At 39.9% G+C, this 17,544-nt stretch overlaps 1 protein-coding gene across 1 annotated transcript in view; it reads right to left on the reverse strand.

Moving 5' to 3' along the window:
- The window catches only part of RERG (RAS like estrogen regulated growth inhibitor), a 117,389-nt gene extending 101,672 nt beyond the window's left edge, over window positions 1-15,717 (reverse strand). The window contains exons 1-2 of the mRNA XM_007082753.3: window positions 15,475-15,717; window positions 11,875-12,038 (exon numbers count right to left, since the gene is read on the reverse strand). Coding sequence (XP_007082815.1) covers window positions 11,875-11,935 — 61 coding nt within the window. The 5' untranslated portion in view covers window positions 11,936-12,038; window positions 15,475-15,717. The remainder of the gene's footprint in view (window positions 1-11,874; window positions 12,039-15,474) is intronic.
- Between the last annotated feature and the right edge of the window lie 1,827 nt (window positions 15,718-17,544).

The raw sequence follows: 17,544 nt of genomic DNA on the forward strand, positions 1-17,544 counted from the left end.
GTCTTCCTTTAAAACCTCTAAGTCAACAAGTGTTGCCAAATGACTAGGAAGCTGGCTCAGTTGTTAGATTTAGTTGTAATTTATGGGATTCTTAATGCACAAAAAAGTCAAATACTTTTCAGACAAATAAATATTCACAATTTTTTATTCTTGCTTTTTAAATTTTTGGCCTCGCCTCTTAAATTACTGCCCAGTCACATAAAACAAAAGACACCTTTTTCATGTATTTTTAAAACCAGGAAATGCATCATTGAGAAAAAGATATCTTTTTACCCCCCAACAGTGGAAACTTATGAACTTTTCTCAATACTACAGTTCTGTCTACACACCATGCATAAGTTTTATATATGACAACACAAAAGAGCAATTTAAAATCATTTTTCCAAATCATTGTTCCAAAAGAACAACTTCCTTTCTTTAATTTGGTTCTATATTAGCCTTAACTTGATAAAGTGGAGCTTGGTGTTAATTAAAAGTTCAAAGTTATGGGTTCAATTCCTATGTGGTCTGCTTAGTTTCTCTCAGTAGAAAATTTGGTACCATGGTCTTAGGTTAAACGTTTAATTCTCAGACACTTAACACTGCAGTTTATTTAGCTCAATCCACACCTACCATTGCCAAACATCTCATCTTAAAACCAAAGCCCAGCATGTTGCAGTTGTTAAGACATACATTTTTTTTTTAACAAAAGTTACCAGACCATGGGAGTGAAAAATTTGAATTGTAAGGAACCTCAGAAAACCTCACATTTGCTCTGCCCCATAGAGTATTTTTGGCTCACTTAATCCACTCCAATATAGATGTTAGCCTCATGAGGGCAGACAGCCCATCTGTCTTATTTACCATTGTATCACCAGTACTCATCACAATGCCTGACACTCAGTGTTTCTTACAAGCTGTTGGAGAAGAGCTATGTGCATTTGCAAAGCTGAAAGCACCTATTTCAAATGGAAATTAAGTCCTTAGCAAACTTAATACAATGGTTCCCAAAATGTGGTCCCCAGACCAGCATCATTAGCATCATGTGGGAACGTGTTAGAAATCAGAAATACAAATTCTCTGGCTCTACTACAGACCACCGAACCAGAACCTGTGAGGATGGGGTCCTGAAACATGTGTGTTAACAAGCTCTCCCTGTGATTCTGGGGTAGGCTAAAGTTTGATATCTACTGGTATAATCCAGTGAAGAAAATCTCTTCCCAAACTCAGTTGTGATTTGCAGCAGCAGTCCCGAAGCACATAAATTCAGCCACTTCAGTACAGAAATGTACATACAGATCCTGGATGGGTCTCTGAAAAACAACTTTCTGTATCGAATAGATATCTGGACCAATAAAAATTGATCACTGGTATGCACTTTATAGAGCTATGTACCTTGAATCTTAAGAATGTGAGACAGAAATAAGAAATGCTAAACAAAATACTAAATGAGGGATCATCACTGTAAGACTTCCTCCCAGATCACCCTTTTTAAGGCAAATCTTAACAGAATTCATTTAATGAACATGGAAATAATGTGATATGCTGGTAATGTCCCCATATCTTTGTTTTTCTTTACTGGCTGTAAATTATCCAAAGAACTCCCTGGGATTCTCAATCATTTCAATGAGCTAAATAATACCAAAGTGGAAAATTCTATGATTCAAGCAGAGCAGCAAGGGCCCATAATGTTCCAAGACCAACATATTTCTAGATGACAGAAAATAGAGAAGAATGATACATATACTAGACTCAAATTCTCCCGACAGGCCAGAATAGATTAAATCTAACAAAACCATATTTAAGAGGATGAAAATAAACTTCTACACCTGGGTTAACCATACGCAAACTATAGGTTTGGGAAGATTTCACTCAGCAACAGCACATATTTTTTAAAAAGACAACTTCATTTGCAGTAATGTCCCCATGAGCCAACACTACATCCACGGTCACGCGGAAAGCAACAAATGACCTAGGATGTCTTAGCAAAAGCAGGGTAGGCAGTCACAGATTCACAGTCCTGCTCTGATCTGGCCTGGAGGTCCCACATCTGACATGTCTGCATTCGCTTCCAGCCCCCACACTTTCTGGAGTGCACAGATCAAGTGGAACCGCCGGTATGGTGCTGGGATTAGAAGCCACACTCTGTAGGGCAAATGAAGGAACTAAGAGGAACCAGACTGTGGAAGAGAAAAGCCAGCATGGGTCCAGGCACGCTAGTTATCTGCAAATGTGTTAAGGGCTGTCAGATGGAAGAGGGATTTAAAATGTCTCCTGTCACTCTGAGAGTAAGCTTAAAGTCAACAAGTAGAAGCTAATGAACCCCTTTTGGCTCCAAAGGTAAAGTAACAAACAGGAAGAGCTGTTGTGATAGTTTCATGTGCCAATTTGGCTGGCCCAAAGCAGTGCCCAGTTATTTAATCAAACATTACCTTAGGAGTAACTGTGAAGGTATTTCGTAGATGTGGTTAACATCTACAGTCAGTTGACCTTAAGGAGATTAGCTTTAATAACGTGGGTGGGCCTCATTCAATTACTGGAAGGCCATTAGTGCAAAAACCAAGGCTTCCAGGGTGAAAGAAATTCTGCCACAAGACTGCAACATTAACTCCTGCCTGAGTTTCCAGCCTGCTAGCTTGCTCTACAGATTTCAGTCTTGCCAACATACATACATACATACATACATACATACATAAATGGTGTATGGGTGTATGTGTATGCTCTTGTCCTATTGGTTCTGTTTCTCTGGAACACTGACTGACAGCTGTCCAAGGGAAAAATAGTCTACGTCTAATCATACTGAGTTCCTATCACTGGAGATTTTCAAGTGCACGTGAAGAAACTACTTTGGTTATAACAAGGACACCATTAAAACATATGCCTTTCAGTAAAATTATAAACCATGTATAGAACACGTAGTCTTCTATACGTGTCAATTTGTTCATTTTATTGACGATCCAGTCTGTGTCAAATACTGTGTGAGGGTCTAGGGATATAATGATGAGCAGATATATCTACTGTTCTCCCTTTTGGGAATGTAGATGTATCCTATACCATGTACAAATACTCTAGAACACAAAGTTGACTCAACAGATGTTTGCTGGATGAATGACTGAATGAATGAGTAAAAATATACTTTAAGATTAAAAGGAAATATGGAGATACATATATTTATATATTATTTGAGAAACCTTTCTACCAAAATATTTAAACTTTTATCCTTTAATAAGGATAAGATTCGATATTCAAAAATCTGGATTTTTGAATGGATTTTGCTGGATGAATGACTGAATGAATGAGTAAAAATGTACTTTAAGATTAAAAGGAAATATGGAGATACATATATTTATATATTATTTGAGAAACCTTTCTACCAAAATATTTAAACTTTTATCCTTTAATAAGGATAAGATTCGATATTCAAAAAAAATTCTATAACATGTTATGCTTCCTTCTCCAATAAGGCATAAGTCTGAATTATTTTCTTAAGCTCTCCTCCCATCTTGACTTCTTACATACCGATCTTTAAAAAATCTCAACTCAGTACTTACTCATTTCACATATTTGAAAGGGCAAGTTACTTAAGGCATAGAAACTGCTACATCTGAATAGTCTGTAATGTTATGTAGTTGGTGGAGAAACATTAACAGTCAACTGCTGAATGGAGCATGTTCGTGTGGCCTCCAGCAATGGACAGCTAGAGAATTCACCATACTGCTTGTCCAAACAGAAATGTTAAGGATCATAGAGGAAGAACTGCATGGACTTTGATAACAAGAGCATCACTGGATTAAGACCAAATTCAGATCACACTTGTGATTTTTCAAAGTACCTTCAAAGCCTATCCTACCTGCCTTGTTATATCAATCAATCAATAAGCAAGCAAATGTATATTTCATTTGACAGATGAATAATAAAAGACATGAGCAGGATGAAGCTGAAGTTTAAACCCAATCCTTTCAGTCAGTAGAGTTGAGTGCCTTTTTAAAAATAATTAGATCAGGGGTGCCTGGGTGGCTCAGTCCGTTAAGCGTCCGACTTCGGCTCAGGTCATGATATCATGGTCTGTAAGTTCGAGCCCCGCGTCGGGTTCTGTGCTGACAGCTCAGAGCCTGGTGCCCATTTCAGATTCTGTGTCTCCCTCTCTCTCTGCCCCTCCCCTGTTCATGCTCTGTCTCTCTCTGTCTCAAAAATAAATCAACGTTAAAAAAAATTTTAAAAAAATAAAAATAATTAGATCATATTGACAGGACATAGTGTAAAATATTCTTTTGATAACAATGAGAAATTTATTCTTTAGCAGAGGATGACTCATCAGTTTTCTTACACTTGATCCAATGCTATAAGAAACGAAATACTATATTACAGAGGAACTTTCTTACATATACGATTGTTAAGAATACAGGTGGCCATACTGATTGGTAACACACCCAGGAGTCCCAGAAGGCTTTGCTATGCACTGGTTATTTATTGATAACTGAAAGTTTCTTATAAACACAAAATTCACCAGGTTTTAACAAGGTTCATTTTATAAAATCCTAACAATCATCTCATTTCCGAACATAAGGTGTTCCAAAGAATGTGGAAAAGAATGGTGTGATACCAAATGAACACATTTATTTGCAAACTTGCAAGAGTCATAAACTAGGGACTCTAGACTTGGCTGTGCACCAAGAAGTTGGGTGATCTATGTAACAACCTCTCTCTCATATGTATATACAGGAGCTTTACGTATTTGCTTAATCCATGCTGAAATTACCTTTTCAGACTGCTCTGTCTCTATAATGTAACTGCTTTCATTTTTAATGGGATGGAAGAAATTATGGCTGTTTTTCTGAAACCACATCAATTTTCAAAGGCAGCTGTAGCAACAGAGATGCGTTTGCACTGGAATTTTGGCTTCAAGGACAGTACCACTTTGAAAATTTGGCTGATTTCCCTAAACCCATAAGTTGGAGAAATACCAGGAATAAAAAGGGGAATTACATGGATGATTTACAATTTTCTTCACTCCCTTTCCTTAAAGTTAGTCCTTGTCAGTTGCCAAGAAAACAAAAATGGAACCAAACAACAACTGACAATTAACTACAGGAAACTATTTTGATGAGTAAATTACCTGTCAGTTAAAAATAAAGGATACCCAAATTTTAATAATATATTCCAATAGAAAAAAGAAAGGACAGAGATATGCCCTTTTGGCTTTGAAAACCAGGTCTTGATTTTTTTATTTTGTTTTGTTTTGCCAGTATTGTTTCTTGCCTAATTATATTTTCCTTAGGAAAAGTCTAAGAATTGGTCATTGCCAACCTACAACATGTTTAGCCACCCACCCGTTAACAACTGATTTTGCTTTTAATTTTTTCTTTCCTTTTCATGTTTTCTTTTCTTTTCTTTATCTAAGCCCTCACCACTCCTCATCCTTGCTTTTTCTTTCTGGGTGTACAATAAAGGTCATCGTGACTTACAGCTTGCACAGAGGTATGACTTTTACACATATCCAACAGGTATACACCTGGGATTTGAAAATACCCTTTTGTTCCTCTTGGGGTGGAAGAAACAAATGAAAATCAACTCATCTAGGCTGATTGTCTCTTCTCGCTTTTCTATCTTTGCAAATAAAGGAAGTATAAATGCTTGAAAGCCAAGGTAACCATATGATTACATTCATGGCAGGAAAACAGCTAGTTTTCTAGCCTCATCCAAACTTGTCTCAATGCCAACTTCCTCCTGTGGGCCCAGTCCTTTAAAAAACACTTATTTCAGGGGTGGGAAGGAAGGGAGGGTGGGTGATGGACATTGAGGAGGGCACCTGTTGGGATGAGCACTGGGCGTTGCATGGAAACCAATTTGACAATAAATTTCATGTTAAAAAAATTATAAGATAAAATAAAAAACAATTATTTCTCTAACCACCAACTAAACAAGGAACCAATGGACCTCATTTCTGGCAATCTTTCAAATTCAAGAACCACCTAGGAAAGGCTTTTTGGTATGCACATGCACACACACACGTATATACCCTTGTGTCTAGTGTTCATGTACACACACTTGTGTTTGCACCAACCCGAAACATAATCTGTCCCTCTTCTTGTTTAGACAAATTTTTAAAGAAAATTTACCATCAAGATTATACAATTTTAAAACAAGAGTGACCAAGAACTTGAAGAGCTGGTTGAGAACTTAAATAAGTAAAAAATGTGGGACAGGACCATTCTCAGTGGTCGCTCACTTTCATGTGACATGCACAGCCGAGGTCATTTCCTAGACTTGTGGTTTTCATATTGGACCTGGAGCTTACGTGTTATTGAAGCCACAGATCAACTTGCTCTATCCTCCCAGGGAGTCCACTTTGGTCACTGTTTGGTGGGGGGTATCATTTTTATATTCAAACAAACATGGATATATTATGGAGCAACATTGAATTTTGCATATATTTTGTGTAATTTATAAAGCACGCAAAATAATTACATGATTGTCATGAGATGCTTACATACTCCAAATCGCCCAGATCTTTCTCTTCCTCTTTTATTTATTTTTTATTTTTTTTTAATGTTTATTCATTTTTGAGAGACGGAGAGAGAGCACGAGCAGGGGAAGGGCAGAGAGAGAGGGAGACACAAAATCCAAAGCAGGCTCCAGGCTCTGAGCTGTCAGCACAGAGCCTGATACGAGGCTTGAATCCACGAAGTGTAAGATAATGACCTGAGCCCAAGTCAGATGCTTAACTGACAGCCACCCAGGCACCCTTTCTTCTTTTAAAAGTACTTTGAGCACAACGTTCAAAAAGCATCATACTACACCATTAAGTATGAATGAAGGGAACGAACTGGCATTATAGCTACATACAGAGAAAAGGTTCTAAAATGCAAAAGGTAGGTTCTATAGCATAAGGAAACTGACCTAGCCAAGATGCTATTGATATTGCTGTTTTCATTTAACGCATGTGACATCTCATGAACATACCCCAGCCGTAAAGCGTACATATTATGTTAAAGCGGTATTTGGTACTTTCTGGAAGAGTCATATTTAAAATCAGAATTATCCTTGCCCCACTGAAAAATAAAATGAAAAAAGTTTTTCGAAAATTTTTTTTATAATTGAGAGACAGAGAGGAGCAAACAAGAACAAGGAAACAAGGAAAAAGAGGGAAAAATAGATCACTTCTCTTTGTGCCAAGGAAAAATATATCACAAGCTCGTTTGTGTTTAGCACTCAATTTATAGCCCAGCAATCTGAATCTCCGAACTTAAGCCTTCACGGATGAGTGCCCCAAGTGGCTTTTGAATTAGAGGATAGCATTACTCAATTTGAGGCTAGCCCTTTCAGGAAATATATTTAGCTACGGCACACAATATTTCAATTCTAAAATGAGAATGTCAACTGTGAAACTAAATTTAAAATTTTTGTTGTTTTTCTCTCAGCTCCTCCCACACTTACTATGAATTTGAATAATATGAATCCAGGAAGCATTTAAGTAAATATGGTGTGCATTCTAGGTTTTATGGCAGCCATTACTGCTTTGATCACTCGGAGCCCATCAAATTATAGGCTGACACACACAAGTGAAGAAATCTATGTCCCACATGCCATGTTATTAGAGCTCTACCCTCAGCCAGTGAAGGGGCATGTCTACCCTGCTGGGGTAAGAGAAGATACAATGGGCTGGGAAAAGGACCCTCTGCCATCTGCATCATCCCCCACAGTGCTCACCATGGTGAACCGGCAAGCAAGCTCTCAGAACTGCAAGGTAAAATCAGACGGAAGAGAAAAGAATCCTCCCAATACCAGAGCATGTATATACTCTGTATATAAAAATACACACACACACACACACACACACACACACACACACTCCTCACGTTTTATCAGTTCTCCTTAGTAATTAACAAATTACTAAATTTTGCCTGTGCTAATACTTCTACGGTCAAACTGTCAACCAAAAAGTTCTGGTTAAGGTCAAATTCTGTTTTAAACATAGAGGGCCTATCCATTACCTGGGCTTAGGAAGCTGCCTACCACATACCAGAAGTACTTTCAAATTTAAGGTGTAAATTTATTGATGACACAAACATATTTTTGGCTGTTCTTCCAAGATATAAGACACAAGAAGTAGAGTTATGATCACCAGTAGTCAAACTGTAACTGACATTAGCCAGACTCTGAATTCAAGAGAAAGAGACACCGGCATCCGGGTGGCTCAGTGGGTTAAGCATCCAACTTCAGCTCAGATCATGATCTCATGGCTCCTGAGTCCAGCCCCACATCACGCTTGCTGCTGTTAGTGACAGAGTCACTTCTGGATCCTCTGTCTCTCTCTGCCCCTCCCCCACTTGCATGCTTTCTCCCTCTCTTTCAAGAATAAATAAACATTAAAAAAAGAGAAAGAGACAGAGAAGTTGTGTGTGTGTGTGTGTGTGTGTGTGTGTAGGGTGTGCAGAGTAGCAACATAGAGTTCCTGTCTTATACGCTTTCCGACTTTTACTGAAAACCAAAATACCCACTTGAATGAAAATGCATCTTCGACAGTATGTTTTCTCTAGAAAACTTAACAAATTAAAATCAGTATGCCTCGAAAAGCTATAATATTATAAGCTAATACTGGAGCACTTACTATGTGCCAGGTGCTGTTCTAAAAGATTTGCATGTAATGACTCATTCAATTCTAACAATGACTCTTTGAGATTGGCACTATTATATCCTTTTTATAGTTGAGGGACTTAACTTGCCAAAGTTGCCATGTTCACCCCGATGATAAAGTATAGAATTGGAAGTCAAACCTGACTTGTCGATTAGCAAGTAGACAACATGTCTTGCTTATCCCAAATTCTAACTTGGTAGTGAGTATGGGGAGAAGTAGATAGTACAGGTAAGACTTGAAGCCTCTGATGCAATGAACACAGACCCAAGTCAAATCAGAGATGCTCTATTTCTACCCTTCCAAGATCGCAAGCTGGCTCCCCTAAGAATCCTTCCCCTGCTGGGTGTCTGGAAAGAAACAGATCATTGAGCCCATGGGAAGATCATGACCATTTGTGGGGAGGCATCTGAGAAAATAAGAAGCTGCTGTGACATTCTAGCAGGCATAACGTCTTACAGACTTAAAAAACAACTTCTAAGAATGATACAGACTATAATAGAAAAGTGACCATGTGGTACAACAACTAGGCAGAGACATCAGACATTCACGTTACCAAAAAATTAGAATAAACGTGAGTTTAACATTGCTACAGTCAGATTCCAGAGTTGATGAATACAAAGCACTCTGTAACTGTTATCACTGAACTGTGAGAAAAGGTCTCAGTACTGTCTCCCATGCACAAGTCAAATTAGTACCACCTTTTAAATGTGACGTGTGGTTACCAGGTCCCAGGAAAAACAGTCTAAATGTTGAAATAGGGAAACACTGTGTATAGATGACAGACAAAAGGGCAATTGTTTAAGGCATGTAAGTCTATCACTCTCATTTTCACCTACATGAAAATAAATACAAATGGCAGAATGTATACAAGGTGGATGGAGAAACCAGTTCAAAGAACATGCATTAAGAATCACAGGACTTTAGAGTTAGAAAGGAACTTAGTGAACAAGTCCAGCTTCTGCACTTGACATAAAATAAAACCAAGGTCAGCAGAATTTGGATTGTGTATGGAGGTGTTATCTTCAACTATGTGGGTGAGGAATTGCCTCTATGGAGAATGTATGGAGCAAGAAGATAAGAGGTGGGGATGCAGGACCTTGAGGTTTCTGAGAGGCGGGCTGATGAACAGCAGCCTAGGAAGGCAGTTGGTTAGGGACAACGAAGAGGTAGAACGAAACCCAAGAAGTGTGAGGTCATGACAGCCTGAGACAGAAGGAGTTTTAAGAAAGAATAAGTGGTTGTGTTGAATGGCAGGAAGAGTTCTAAGAAGACCAGAACCGGGAAATGTTCATTAGATTTGGTGGCTATTGATTAGTGGTGACCTTAGCAAAAGCAGTTTCGGAAGCATGATTGCAGTGGAAGATTGCCATGTTTTAAGCAATGAATGAGAGGTGAAAGAAAGAAGAAAGAAAGATGTCCAGTGCTTGCCCTCAGACAGTATAGATGAGAAGGGGATGGCTACACATACAGCTAGCTAGTTTCTCAACCAAATTTTAATTTTTTGCTTAACTTTTCCAACCATGTGGAGTTTATTTTGATAAATAAAAGGAGTTCTAAAACTTCCCTTCTTTTACTGCCTCTAGTAAGTTTTGAATGAATGAGTAATAAATAGGCAGCCCCAGGCCTAGACCCTTCACTCACGAAGGACTTAGGCAAGCTATTGTTGGCAGCTCTCGCCTTCCCACAGACTCCCTTCCCTTCATCCTCCACTCACTGGAACAGCTTCCTCATTCTCCAGAGCTTTCTACCAGCTACGGAAATTAGGTTCTCACGCCATTGGAAAACACTGAGGAGATTAATGGGGAGGAGTTCAACTATCTTCAATCTTGTGAAGGCTGGCAGTTTTTAAGCCTTGCCAACTATCTATTTTCTTTGCTTGGTTTCTGCCAGAGGCAAAAGTCAGCAGCAAGAAGAAAGGGTGATGGCAGAAAAGAGCACTCTTAAAAAATTAAAAGAAAAAGAAAGAGAGAGAAAGACTTAGAATAGGGAAGATTTACTGCTGAAATTAAACCAGAGAGCCAGTTAGGAAAGGGAGACTGGTCACAGAATTAAAAGCTATTTATGTTTGTTTATTTAAGATTATGTGGATTACCTATTGTATTGGACAACCCAAATGGCTCTCCCTCTACAAATACGCTCCTACTAGATATCTGTTGGGAGTCATTTCCTGAAAACCAAGAGCTCCGTGTGCAAAGTCAATTATGGTTCTTTCCTCCAGTAAGAGATCAAGACAGCATGATCTGAAAAGCCATGTTGCCTTTACATTTTAGCAACATCTACTTCAGCATTGTTCTTTAATTATGAAATCTGAGATACATTTTCAAATTGGATTAGATGCATTTTCACATCCACCATTTCACCCTGAATCTTAAAGGTCTAAGTCTTTTCTCATGTAAGGAATAAAAAAAAAAAAAGTCTCTGAATTACTAGTGTAAGCCACAATACGATCATTTAAATTCACTCCAGAGGCACTGGTGGCCATAGCTGTCTTGCTTGAGGTCATGCCTTCTAAATTTTTTCCCCCATTTTATTTTATTTATTTTTTTTAAACGTTTTTTATTTATTTTTGAGACAGGGAGAGACAGAGCATGAACAGGGGAGGGTCAGAGAGAGGGAGACACAGAATCCAAAACAGGATCCAGGCTCTGAGCTGTCAGCACAGAGCCCGACGCAGGGCTCGAACACACGGACCGCGAGATCATAACCTGAGCCGAAGTCAGCCGCTTAACCGACTGAGCCACCCAGGCGCCCCTTTTGCCCCATTTTAAAAGTGTCGGATAGTAATGCAGTTCTGTTTCTTGAAAAGATATATTCATTCAACAAGCATGTGTTTAGCATCCAACACATGCTTCACATTGGGCTGGTTGCTGCAAATATCAAGATGAATGAGATATAAAATTGGCCCCTCCCGATCTTGTACAGAGAAAGAAGAGAAAATACGTACTTTTTCATTTCCACAATCTGATTTCTTTGGAGGTTTTATACCTTTCCTCAGAATACCACGACCTGTGATACCTCCCTTGCCTCGTGTATTATCAGCCGAGCTACTTCATCATAAATAAGCAAAAAAGTACATAAAACTTGTTACGCAAAATGAAAGTTCTAGATAAAGAGAAAGAGACTTCACCTAAAAGAGCAACACATGAGACTACGAGAAATGCCGACCACCCTCCTGTCCAATCTCAGGAGGCAGTATCACAGACACATGCGTTCGTGCGCGTGCATAGACACTGCAACAACCACATCAAAAAACTTACCTGACTTGCCCACACCTGCTCTCCCAAATATTGCCAGTTTGACCTCTGCACTTTTAGCCATGCTGGGTGTTGGTAGATAATTCACTGTCGTTCCAACTAAAGAGCTGAGAAAATCTTTTCGGTTCCCGCCTTTGGATTCACCATATCATTGTAAATCTGCAATCCTTGAAAAAAAGAGATTTGGGAATTCATAAGCGACTGGAGAGAGGGCTTAGTGTTTATTAAGCATTTCCTACATGCCAGCTACCGTTCACTTTATCAGCATTTTCCATTGTGATCTCCATCGCAATCCTGTGAGAGGGATATAGCAACTGACTGCAAACTAGTCAACTAATAAACGATAGATTCAAGACCTGAATTTAGATCTCTTTGGTTCTAAAACATATACATTTTCAGACACAATAGCATAACCTGAGACATTTTTAATGAAGGCATTGTTTTTTGGTCAATAACTGATAACAAATACTTGATGTGTGTGAATACATGTATTTACCATGTGTCTATAAATACCCAAGACACAATCCACATAATGGGGGAATCACATTTGGAACTCTTTTATTTTCCTTAGGGCTGAATAATATACACTCATATTAGTCAATCCTGTTGTAATTATTGAATTTGCACTTCAAGGTTAAATTTTAGCTCAGTTCACACTAGATCACATGATTGAGTCATGTGACAGATACACATGTTCCAGGAACTGATATATAATATCCAGTTAATATTTTTATATATTTCTGGGCACAATACCATTGGCACACAAAAGAGAAATGCCATTCCTCAACTTTTGATTCCTTTTCTAAGACAATCTTAAGTAAATTAGTTTATGGTACCATCCTAACCCTTAGGAAATGATATTATATACAATGTAAGTACATTTTATATAGATGGGTGCTTTCGGAATGACACCTAGGTTCTTGGTATCATGGAAATGTAAAGTTGGAAAGAGCCTTGGGGTCAACCAAAGGAATCCTCTAGCCATGTCAGGAATCCTTCCTTGAGATCAGACAACCATCTTGTGTCCGACTGAACACTTTCAAATACCTGGGGTCAGAGATGGTCAATGGACAGAAAGTCAACTTTTTGTTTACATTTACTCAGAACCTTTCAAGCAGCCCAGCAACTATTAGGACCCTCTGCCCCATCCTAGGTGACTATTTTCTAGGAAAATGAGACCTGGCATCTTCCCTTGTTCTTCATAAGATGCATGGTCTCGTTTGTTTTTTTCTCTGACTCTTGCCTTCTCTCTTCGCCACATGCACTTTGCTGGCACTTGCCATTTCATCACTAAAAACATGGCCTTCCATCCATCCACTACTTGCGACATGACTTGACAAGCCGACCTCGCAAAAGTTCACTGAGATTCTCCCAATTCTGTATCCGGCACTGTGGTTGTACAGCCACTGTCAGCAAGATTCACATCTTTCACAAGAACTGCAGACTCCTTCATTCGGAACTCCTGCAATCAGTGTCTTAAACTTAAACATGACTTAACTTTCATCCTTGTTAAACTTAATCACGTTAGTGATTCATTCATTTCATCCACTCTGTCAGTCTGCAAAGATATTTTTGCAACACAAATCGGTTACCTAAACGTGTAAACTGCTCCTGGCAGCATTTTGTCATCTACAGCTTTTCAAAAGAGCTTCTCAAGAGAAAGAAAGAAGTGAAACTCCTTCTGGAAAAGTATTTCTACGACGGCATGAGAGTGTAATTGCCTTCTTCATCATGCATCCTAGCCTTGCACCCAACAAAGTTTGTATTTGCTGATTTCCAAAGGACCAGAGCTTCCTCTGAGGGATAAAAAGGTCAACATTAACATTAGCTATTGTTTACTTCATCCCCAATAACAAACAAAATTTCTCTGTAATCATTAATAACAGCACAAAAAACCAGAAGCTTTAACATCTGCAATGTGTCTAAGTCCATACTTTTGGCTAAAGATAAAAGAATTTCCTTATTTGTCATTTTATATGCATTCATTAAGGAAAAGCCTTATGTTTAAAGTTCAGTGCTTCATCACAGAAGCATCACAAAAGCATAATATCTGCAGATATATAACTGTATAAATTCTACATAAGAATGGCAAGCATTTCTTTGAAACACAGACCGAGCAAGGGTCTGTATAAACAATGATTTGTTATTTCATGCAAAACTGTTCATTTCCATGCACATAAATTCTAAGTAATTATCTATCTTATTTATACATCACATGAAAGTAGTCATCAAATGTGATTTCTAAAAAATATAGAAGTCAAATACTTCATTAACTCCCAAATGACCTCAGAGATATAGGAATTGCACACAAAAAATTGTGTAGGTTAATTTTTTTCACTTATAAGGATACAGCTGCTGACTATCAACCTATTATTTAGGAAGATCACTTAAAGAAGATGCAAACTGACATGTATGTTTCGACATTTTGGTTTTCACATAAAAATGTGAAAAGTTACATTTGACAAAAATATAAAACAAAGACAAATGTGTAAATTGGTGTATTAAGTGATCTTTTGCCAACTTCTGATGTTCAAAATAATTTATAATTCCAGACCTTCCATGACATGGACCTAAAAACGTTTGTCTTAATGTTGTTGTATAGAAATATACTGGCAGGGTCTAGAAGTTGCCATTTCCTTTTTCTGTGGACAGTGCTTTACTAGGACAAAAAAACTTCTGAGTTTCTATCACTCCTAAAGCTAAAATCACACCTAGATATTTAGGAGACTAAAGGTAGAGTGATTTTCCCCCTAAACATAAAGGAACTAAAAGAAGGCTTAGAAAGAAGAAAAAGAAGCTAGCCTCCAAATCCTATGCTATTATTAATACATTTGTTGATCATTCCACAATTATGCTAAGCACATACAAACAAAAGTGGCCACTTTCCAGGAGCTTCCAGTCTGTCAAACCTGTGACATTTAGGTCACCAATAACCTGGTTTTATTTATTTCAATAAAGGTTTCATTAATAATAAATCATTCCCAAGACTATTATTATCAAGGTCCTTGCCTTCTACTTCCTCTTTGGGGATGGGGTGGGGTAGGGGGGACCAAGCATCTTTATAAGGTAATAGTTTTTCTAACTTCTGTATCTATCATCAAAATAAAGCACAGCTGTTTAGGCAAGCGGACTCTGGTCTTAGGAATGAGATCCTCTTCTTTAGCTCTGAAATCAAGTTTTCCTTCTCCCGCTACCAGGAATTCTCCCTCATCTTGCAACGCAGCACCCACAGCGACGAGGATAATTGTGCAAGACCCCCCCCCCCCCCCCAACCTCGGGTATAGCTTTGCTCCAGAGCAACAGGTATCCTAGAACGATCAACAAGCCCATGGGGACTGCAGGTCACTTGCTCTCAACCTGGAGAGCAAATGCAGCCTAAATGAAAAGGGCATTCTCAGTCTCAGCTCGGAGGGCGCTGTCAAGCCCTGGGCGCCGGCGCTCACATCTCCCCTCTCAGCGAACCCCAAAGCCGCCCCGGGAAGACCCGGCGACCAGGACGACGGATCCAGAGGCCACGCGTCCTTGGGGGGCGGGGGCGGGAGTCCCAAGGGTGTGCAGGAAGTCGTTCCATAAGAGCCACCTGGGCACGTGCGTGACACTCACCTGTTCACACTCTCCAGGCCCGGGAGAGCCGCGGTCCCCTGCAAGTTCGGAATCGGTCCCCGCGAAGCCCTCCCACGCTGCGCAGCCCAGCCTGGGGCTCGCGTTCCCGCGGCTGCGATCGCCAGTGGGAGCCGCGGCGGCGGCGGCGGCGGCGGCTGCAAGTGCTGACGGGCCGGTGGGGGTCTCTGCGCTCGCGCTCGCCCAGACTAGCGGCCGAGGGACTGCGGCAGGACGCGAGCTCAGACCGGCCGGGGCCGCCGCTCTGCCGCCAGGATGCTGCAGTGCGGCGCGTCGGCGCCCCCTACTGGGGCCCTGGGCCGGTACCTCCCGCGACGCCGCCTCCCAGCCCAGAGGAGACACATCCGCCTTCTGCGTGCTGCATCCCAGGCTGGCTTCCCTTTCCCGGGGTCCTTCCCGGCCTCTAGGTTCTCGAAGAAGGACCTCTCCTGTAGGTTACAACTTTGCGTGTGAAAGCATCGCTACGTCGTGTCTTCCATTCCTTACTTCAAATGGTGCTCACAACATCCCTCTGAGGTATGTTTAATTATCCCCATGTTACCCAACAGGAAATTGAAAGAGGATAAATAACTTGTCCAAGGCTAATAAACGGCTGGAATGAAAACCAGGCCGGATTGGAAGCTAAGAGATGCTAGGAGCGGTATAAATACCGAATCCAATTGAAATTTATAGTTATATATTTGACAAAGTGCCAAAAGCTTTACATTCTCCTTACATGATCAGCATTTACAGGGGTTGAATAGAAGTCATACTTCATCTTCCTCAAAACCTAACAAAGATGATTAATATTGGTGCTGTGCTAGGCCCGCTTTTCTCTCGTCTCATTTGATATTTATACCCTCCCTTGAGGTAAGCACTAGTATTATAATTGTTAGCCTTTCACAGATGAGTAGGTGGGTTTCAGAGAGGTTAAATGATTGCCCAAAGACTATGAATCTTCTGATCAAAGGAGCAGGAAACACCTAGGCTAGTATTTCTTTCCTTCAAGTTCTGGGTGTTCTTACTAAGAGACCAGGTGGCCTCCAGAAAACCACTGCAATATAGAGCAGACAGGGACCTACCACTAAGTGAACAATCTTCAGTGTGTCCTTGATGGAAGAGGTGTAACCATGGAGGCAGTTTCTGGGGCCAGTGCTGACCTGGAAAGCCACTGCACAGAGAGTCAGGGGCCAGACTGAATGAAGAAGCTAGATCCGTGGTGGAGGGAGGAATTGCTAAGCTGCTCAGGTGCTCTCCTGCTTTTTCTTTGAGAAAGCTCACGTGTTGTATCCTCTGTGACTTTCCTGACCACCAATCTATTTCCTCCTCACAACACACACCTGGATAAGATGAGCCTTGTAGCCTTATCTGTCATCATGTTTGCATTGTACTCATTTGCATTTCTCAGTCTTCTCCATCAAACCTGAACTTCCTGGATGGTGGGGTATATTGTACGTATGTCTTCATTTCCAGCCTCTACCACTGTGCCTGGCACATCGTGAATATTCAAAAGACAAGTTGTTGAATGAATGAGAAGAAAGAACAAGTTGTGACCAGATATGTTTGATTTTTTTCTTACATACTGAATTTGGAACAGTATAGGCAGTAAGAAGTTGAATATATATGGGTGTGAAGTTTAGGAAAGAGGCCTGGGAAAGAGATTTCATTATCTCAGCATACAGGAAGTCTGGGATGGGCAAAGAATTGTCCAGGTAGATTATATGGAATTTTACAGAAAACCAATTACGTGGGATTCCATGGCATTTGTGTTCAGGTCCAACATGTTACCTTCTTCCCCTCTCAAATCCTATATTCCTGAATATTCTATATATATATGATATCTCCTTATTTATACAGACTTAAGTGGACATTTCCACTTTGCCAATCTTACCTGATTGGAGTTATGGAAAAGACCCCAAGCCAGACCTTTTTTGAAGCAGTTCCTTGGGATCTTGTTTATGGAACCTGTTTCCCTCCATTTTCCCACTTAGGCCAGCACACCTCTATCAACTAGGGAAGCATCTGTATCCATATTTCCAGTTCTTAATGTAATATATATACCAAGAGAGATGA

Source organism: Panthera tigris, chromosome B4 (assembly GCF_018350195.1).
Source record: "Panthera tigris isolate Pti1 chromosome B4, P.tigris_Pti1_mat1.1, whole genome shotgun sequence".
NCBI classification, from domain to species: domain Eukaryota; kingdom Metazoa; phylum Chordata; class Mammalia; order Carnivora; family Felidae; genus Panthera; species Panthera tigris.